The sequence below is a fragment of the Lycium barbarum genome, chromosome 10, assembly GCF_019175385.1.
Source record: "Lycium barbarum isolate Lr01 chromosome 10, ASM1917538v2, whole genome shotgun sequence".
Lineage (NCBI taxonomy): Eukaryota > Viridiplantae > Streptophyta > Magnoliopsida > Solanales > Solanaceae > Lycium > Lycium barbarum.
The window spans coordinates 76,150,019-76,157,660 of NC_083346.1; the positions used below are offsets into that span (position 1 = coordinate 76,150,019).

Below are 7,642 nucleotides of genomic sequence, written 5' to 3' on the forward strand. Positions count from 1 at the left end.
ACAACTTTTAAAATATTTTGACTGATTTCAATCACTAGATGACTTAGTAATAATCAAGAGTGATATAATAAAATTATCATTACATTTATGGCTCCTTAAGAAGTATGCAAAGTCAATACAGGTAAAGTAAAAAATACTGACAGGGCGGGGGGGGGGGGGGGGGGAGGTGGGGGAAGTGTAATTTTTGAATCTTGACATCTTAATCACTAAATTATCCATAAACGTTTTTGCTTCAAAAATTGTACAGTGCCCGCATTGGAGCCCGACTATACTCTGAGTCGCGCCGCGTAGGGCCCTATTCAGGGGGGTAGCGCTCGCTACCAATGGTACAAATCAACTCCAATGACTCCAAATTTTGATATACACCTTTGTAATATCAATCCCATCATTTTCTAAATGTTACATTCAACCTAAACCTTCAAAAAATAATTTACCCCCCTTTTCTTCATTTTTTTTTTAATGAAAAGCACCAAAATTGGCGGATTTTATTGAAATAAAAAGGAGTTTGTACAAAACCAGCTAAACAACCAATTTGAAAAACAGAAAAACAAGAAAAGTAGTAAAACAGTTACAACATCAAGCTCAACATAAAACTAAGCTAGAACTCCTGTAGTCTTGATTTGGATCCATCTGTCACACCTCCAAGCTCTCACCTGGTGGTATGGATTCAAATCTATTGAATTTTCTTCAGACTTTAGGTTTGTAGCATCAATTCCTGTGAGTTTCTGCTGCAACTGATAAGCAAACATATACATAATTGCTATCATCTTCATGTACGCTACATATATTTCATCTGTTTAAGTCCTCTATTATGGGAATGAGCATGCATGCACACTGATACCACCCATCATGAAGTTCTAAAATAGTGAAACCAAATGCAGTTCAACTTATATGTTTATGGCCTTCAATCAAGAGCTGTTGAATAACTGACATCAGCAGTATGTAGATTGTCTTTATCTCAACTGCTGCATTATATCTAAAGTGTATCTGATTTTCAGATTTGATATCTTAGCCTTGACAATATTTAATAATCTTCTAGCCATAGATGGTAACTCCTGAAAAGAATTAAACTGTTGTGTACCTGCAAAATCAAAAAACATAGTTAGCTAAACAATCTGCTAGGCAGTTCTCTTCTCTGTATATGTGCTCCACTTGAACTGTATGCCCTCTTCTCAATCTATTGATCTTATTCAATATCATACTAATGCACCATGGCACTTCCCATACTCCTCTGAGAAACATTTTCATAGCTAAAGAATTAGTTTTCACCAACAAAGGATATAGTTGATGGGCAATATAGTATTCAATCCCTTGTCTGATGGCTATAACTTCTGCAATTAAGTTATTCCCATATGCAATCTGTTGTCCTGCTGCATAGACAAGATCCCCATGATCATTTCTAACACAAAAGGCCATAACATTAGGGCCTGGATTCTCTCTTGATGCACCATCACTATTGCACTTAAACCAACCTTTTGCAGGCAACTCCCATTTCACAGTAATGCATTTGAGAACTGGCCTAAACTTCTCAAAGTAGTCTATTATATCATGCCACTTGTGTGGAATGTTCTGCAAAGATCGATATCTCACTCTACATAGTAAGAAAATATTCTGATGAATCTCATGTATCACTTTGTGAGTAGACATTGAACCCCCATGCAACTTCGTGTTTCTCCATTTCCAGATTTTCCATATGATCATTGATGGCGCTGCTTTGAAAATAGCTTTCAGTTTGTAGTGATAATGAGCATTCCACCAAATCTGCACTGCTTGTTTCACCTGATAACAATTCATTTGTGTACCAGCAGCACTACTAAAAACATTCCAAATCCTTTTCAACCTCACCATTCAAGAATAAATGATCTATGGTTTCCTGCTGAGAATTTCTACAACAACAACACCTAGAAACCACATTAATGCCAATGATAGCTAATACTTCATCAACAGGGATTTTGAACTTCCACAGTCTCCATAAGAAGAAAGATGTCTTGAAAGGCACTCCTTTAATCCACATCTGTTTGTAAATCTCAGAAGCAGTTTCTTTTTGTATCAATAGATTCCAAGCACTAGAAACTATAAAATTACCAGAACTATTCATCATGCACTAGGTTTTTTCCCAAAGTGTTGAACTTTCCTTTAACACCAACTCTTCCTGAATATGATTGACTATATCCTTTTGTAGCAACTGATGCAACTTGTTAGAATCCCAACCATTTCTATCAAGAAGCTCTTTAACATCTTCCACTCTTTCATCAATGTTGAAATGAGAAGGTAGCACATAGTACAAGGCTCCCAATTTGGTCCAATTATCAAACCAAACATTGGAAGTTCCAATTTTAGTTTCCCACCATATCTGTTGTTCTAGTTTGTCCCTTGCCTCCAAAACCATTTTCCAGACTTGTGAACCACCTTTCTACTGAACATATTGAGGATATTGTTTCTTGCAGTACTTGTTACATAGGAAGTTGGCCCATAATGAATTGGAAGTTCTGAATCTCTACCATAACTTAGCACATAAAGCCTTTGAGACATCTAAAACCCAATCCACCTTCTTTCTTAGGTAAGCACATTTTAATCCATGCAGACCAATGTCTAGACTTGACATCTTAGTTATTGCTCCAGCAAAAATCTGATGGATTTCTTTGATTACACACTTTAGAGGCTTTACTGAAGATAACAAGTGACTCGGAAAACTTTGAAGAACACTAGTAATCAGTACAACTTTCCCACCTGGTGACAACAACTTGCCTTTCCATGCTTGCAGTTTGTCCTTCACTTTTTTGATCAAATCAGTATAGTATGTTTTCCTCTTCCTTGCATGAGAAATTGGACAACCTAAGTACATAAAAGGAAAAGAACCTCTTGAAAATCCAATAATTGATGCCACCTCTTGACTATACTGTGTGAAACCTTAGAGAACATGTAAAAGGAACTTTTTCCTTTGTTGATCAATTGACCAGACATAGACTCATAATCCTGCAATACCTTCATGATCATCTGTAAAGATTTGCTGTCTATAGAGGAAAATATTATGGTGTCATCTGCATATACCAAGTGATTGAGATTGGAACTCCACTTAGGCATCCCGTAACCTTTAAAGTCACTAACTTCAAAAAAAGAATTCACAATTCTTGTAAGCACTTCTGCAGATAGAATGAAAAGTGCAGGTGACAAAGGATCACCTTGTTTGACACCTCTAGTTGAGTGAAAAAAACCATGAGCTTGACCATTAACTAATACTGAATACCAATTATTAGCCAACAGTCTCTATATTAAATCAATGCACCCTTCTGCAAAACCCATCTTTCTGAGAACCTTGGTTAAAAACAACCATGAAACTCTATCATATGCCTTGGTCATGTCGAGTTTAAAAACTACATTTGCAGGCTTACCTCTCAATCTAATATCATAAACAACTTCTTGAGTCAACAAAACATTTTCAATGATGCTCCTCCCTTTAACAAAATCAGATTAATTAGAAGAAATTAACTTGGGAAGAATATTATCAATCTTATCATGTCAAACTCTAGAAATTATCTTGTTGATGAAGTTGCTAGGACTTATAGGCCTCATATTAGAAAATGTCTCAACCTCATTCTTCTTGGTAACAATACAAGATTGGTGTATGTTATGGATTTGGGAAGAGAGTAACCTTCAAATAAGCTTTCACCATATTATAAACATCGTCACCAACAATCTTCCAGCAAGATTGATAGAACACACTTGTTACTCCATCAGGACCACTTGCATTGTCACCTGATAACTCAAATACTGTTTTTTTAACCTCTTTCATGCTTGGAATGCGACAAATTAATGAATTATCAGCTTCTGTCACCATTGCAGGAATATGATCTAACAAAGAAACATCAGACTGCTGAGCCTCTTGAGTAAACTGTTTCTTATAAAAGGAAATAGCCTCAACTGCTAAAGGATCAGTTCCTTCTACCCAATTACCATCTATTTTGGATTCTTTTGATCTGAGTTCTCTTCCTTCTACCATTTACATTATTATTGAAGAATCTTGTATTTCTATCCCCTTCAGCAAAACAATCAAAACTAGATTTCTATCTCCAAAATTCCTCCTCATAATGCAAGTACTTCTGTAGTTCAGCTTGAGCCCTTTGAAGAATCATTATGTTACCTTCTGTGGAGAATTCCTCAAACAAATCTTCTTTAACTCTTACAATATCCTCTCTAATGCACAACTGCTTGAAAATATCACCAAAAGTATGCTTGCTCCACTGTGATAAAGCAGTTTTCACACTCTTCAGCTTCTGCTTAAATGATAAGAAAACATCAGTTGTATTAGTAGCTTGCCAATGTTGCCTAATCACATCAGTAAAATCTTTATGCTCAGTCCAGAAATCTAAGAACTTGAATGGTTTGACAAAATTTTGTGTCTGATCACCACAGGATAATAGCATTAAGGGCAAGATCATAACCAATCCTGGATAAGTGATCCACCTCCAATTGACCAAACCAGTTTTATAAATTTTCATTGGCAAATATCCTATCAAGTCTCTTAAAAATGCATTTTCCAACAGTTCTACCATTCCACCAAGTGAAAGGACTACCTTTGAAGTTAATATCGGTCAGCTCATAAGAATTAACACAGAGTGCAAAATCTTCATATTCTTGAGGAAAACCAGGCAACCCTCCAATCTTCTCCTCCCCATTCAAGATTACATTAAAGTCTCCACCTATTAACCATGGCAAATTAATCCTGTCTGCTAGACTATACAGACTGTCCCATAGTCCTAATCTTTCAATAGCAGCACACTTGTCATACATCATAGTGACAACCACATTTCCATCCAAATCCTTAAAAAACAGTTTAGCTGTGATTTGTTGAGCAGTATCCTCCAAAATCTCCACATCAGTGTTTTCCTTAACAAAAAATCAGATTTTGCCATTGCAATTATATTTTGCATACTGCATCCCAAGCTTTCTCCTGTATTGTTCTATATGTCTATAATGTTGGAAAGGTATCCATTGTAATTAATCATTTTTCTTCTTCAACAAGTTTTTTCAAGCAAAAAAAATCCAAAAATGTTCTTCAATATTTTTCAACCAAACCAATCCTTAAATATGCAATCAGAAGGAGAAAGACGATATCTAAACCTTTAAGGGATTAATTTATTCTAATAAAAAGGAGGAAAAAGAATGAGAATTAGATGGAGAAGGGGGGAGAAGAAGGAATTTTCCTTGTGAGAATTTATATTTGTTAAATGGTTGTTAACAAGGCCAAAACTTAAATGGGCAGAGCCCAACATCACCGAAGTGCACAAGTAGTCGAAATTACTAGGGAAAAGGCTCAAATATATCCCTGAATTTTGCGAAAATGTCTAAATGTACCCCACTTTAAAGTTTGGCTCACTTGTACACCTACCGTCCAACTTTTGGATCATTTATACCCCTGTCAACGTTAAATGCCCTACTAGCCTTCCAAAAATCATTTTCCTTTTTTTTTAAATGCCACATGGAATTATTTTATACCACCTGTCTTTTAACCCCACCCCTCCCATACTCGACCCACGATTTAAAACACGACCCGACCAATCTCATTTAACCCAAAGACCAAGCCTTATTCTCACAACTCCACCCATTACTAAACCTAACAAACTACTTTTTTTTATGATTTTTATGCTAGTTACTGATTTATTCAGTCAAGGTAAGTCTACTATCTTCATTTATTTATGCTTTTTTACATATGTTAGGGTTATGTGACGCTTTTGGTTGTGTATGCCAAAATCAAATGAAACGTGTTGTTTAATGTTAAAGACTTTAGTTTTTTTCGCCTTTGTATTGTTTGTATTTGTGTGGTCCCAAGATGTTGCTAGTCTTTTAGGGTTTGGTTGTGTTTGCAAAAATCAAATGAAATCTATTGTTTAATGTTAAAGATTATGCTTTTTATGCCTTTGTAGGCTCTGTATTGTTTGTATTTGAGTGGTCCCGAGATGTTGCTAGTCTTTTAAGGTTGGTTGTGTTTGCAAACTTCGTATGAAATCTATTGTTTAATGTTAAAGATTATGCTTCTTTATGCCTTTGTAGGGTATGTTTTTTTGTTTTTGTCACGACCCAAACCGGAGGGCCGGGACTGACACCCAAGACCCTACTCGGCTGAGTGCCATACTACCATTCCATCCATGAGTCACAACTTTTTGTGAACCTTTAATCTACGAAATGAAGCTTCCGTCAGGTAAACAAAAAAACTTTTCAATAAAACTCTCTTGTCAAATCAGGGACTTCTCCCTTATCGTTAATTCAAGAAAACCTTTAGTCACAATAGAATCCTTAAAAATAAAGCTTGAAAACACATCGACCTATATGGTTGCTTTATACCACTGTCGACTCCTCGACGCACTATCCACAGGTCACTGTCTGCAAAGTCTCTAACATATACATAATACCATGACATAAGTACTTTGACTCGGCAACACTCCGAACTGAGATGGAGCTCACCAATCCAGCTGATAGCCTGGTAACATCCTATAGGCAATGTCTTCTACTCATCTGTATACACCTGCATGGCATGAAACGCAGCGCCCCCAGGCAAAGGGACGTCGGTACGAATAATGTACCGAGTATGTAAGGTAGAATTGAAACAATATATCTCGACTCGGATGATAAAAGAGTAACAGACTCAACCTGTACCTGTAACCAACTCTGATAAACACATATGTGCATATGAACTTTTAATGCAGCATGAGTATGTATATATATAATGCATGCCTTCACCCTGCTCGCAGCTCCTTCGGGCATAATAGCATAATGGCACCTTCGGGCATAATAGCATAATGGCCCCTTCGGGCAGCCCCTTCGGGCATCATAATCATCGTATACCAGCTGATCAGGTGGTTTGCGTATATAATGCCTTCGCCCTTTTCCCTTCCCCATGAAATGATGTCGTGCATGTATGTAAATATGCAACTGCATGAAAATCTTTAAAAACCATGAAAAGACTCCCTTCGGAGCAACTTTAACGCAAAACGGGAACTGCTTCCCCTTTTCATTTGTCTCCTTCGAGACACCAAAATTTAAATGTAAAATGCATAGGAAAGAGAAAACCCTTTGAATGTCCCCTTCGGGAATTAGACAACATTATGAAATAGCACAACATATGGATGCCCCTTCGGGACTTAAGAGGTCAAAGATACGAATACTCCTGCACTGTCTGAGAATAGAGTCTTTGGACTTCGTTTATTTGCTGGGTTCGTTTAGATGATAAGGATCTTCATCACTACCATAATTATCACCACTATCATGTCTCACTTTGAATGATCCATAACATAAACTGAGGCCATATGTTATATAGCACGCTCAGACATAAGCTGAGGCCATAGCACACTCAGACATAAGCTGAGGCCATAGCACACTCAGACATAAGCTGAGGCCATAGCACACTCAGACATAAACTGAGGCCATAGCGCACTCAGACATAAGCTGAGGCCATAGCGCACTCAGACATAAGCTGAGGCCATAGCACACTCAGACATAAGGTGAGGCCATAACACACTCAGATATAAACTGAGGCCATATATTATATAGCACACTCAGTCGCGTCATGAAATCATCTAGAAACTTAGGCTTGAAAATCTCTAGGATTGGAGTCATCGTAATATTTTTCAAAAACTATAGACTT

General features: G+C 37.0%; 2 protein-coding genes across 2 annotated transcripts; both read right to left on the minus strand.

Moving 5' to 3' along the window:
• Window positions 1–953: 953 nt before the first annotated feature.
• Window positions 954–2,389, minus strand: LOC132613057 (uncharacterized). Its single transcript, XM_060327116.1, has 4 exons — window positions 2,131–2,389; window positions 1,841–2,073; window positions 1,203–1,779; window positions 954–1,081 (listed from the first exon to the last, which is right to left on the minus strand). The coding sequence occupies exons 1-4, from the start codon at window positions 2,387–2,389 to the stop codon at window positions 954–956; spliced, it is 1,197 nt and encodes a 398-aa protein (XP_060183099.1).
• Window positions 2,390–4,064: 1,675 nt separating this feature from the next.
• LOC132613059 (uncharacterized) lies at window positions 4,065–5,606 on the minus strand. The gene is made up of 3 exons (XM_060327117.1): window positions 5,571–5,606; window positions 4,543–4,887; window positions 4,065–4,400 (listed from the first exon to the last, which is right to left on the minus strand). The coding sequence occupies exons 1-3, from the start codon at window positions 5,604–5,606 to the stop codon at window positions 4,065–4,067; spliced, it is 717 nt and encodes a 238-aa protein (XP_060183100.1).
• Between the last annotated feature and the right edge of the window lie 2,036 nt (window positions 5,607–7,642).

Coding starts and splice junctions, on each gene's coding strand:
- LOC132613057 (XM_060327116.1), bottom strand. CDS start 2,389: ATGGTTTTGGAGGCAAGGGACAAACTAGAACAACAGATATGGTGGGAA. Junction 2,074..2,130: donor AGAGTTGGTGTTAAAGGAAA/GTTCAACACTTT, acceptor GTAATTTTATAG/TTTCTAGTGCTTGGAATCTA. Junction 1,780..1,840: donor ATTTATTCTTGAATGGTGAG/GTTGAAAAGGAT, acceptor AATTGTTATCAG/GTGAAACAAGCAGTGCAGAT.
- LOC132613059 (XM_060327117.1), bottom strand. CDS start 5,606: ATGGGTGGAGTTGTGAGAATAAGGCTTGGTCTTTGG. Junction 4,888..5,570: donor GAATAAGGCTTGGTCTTTGG/GTTAAATGAGAT, acceptor TTTTTTGTTAAG/GAAAACACTGATGTGGAGAT. Junction 4,401..4,542: donor CTTGGTGGAATGGTAGAACT/GTTGGAAAATGC, acceptor TGTGGTGATCAG/ACACAAAATTTTGTCAAACC.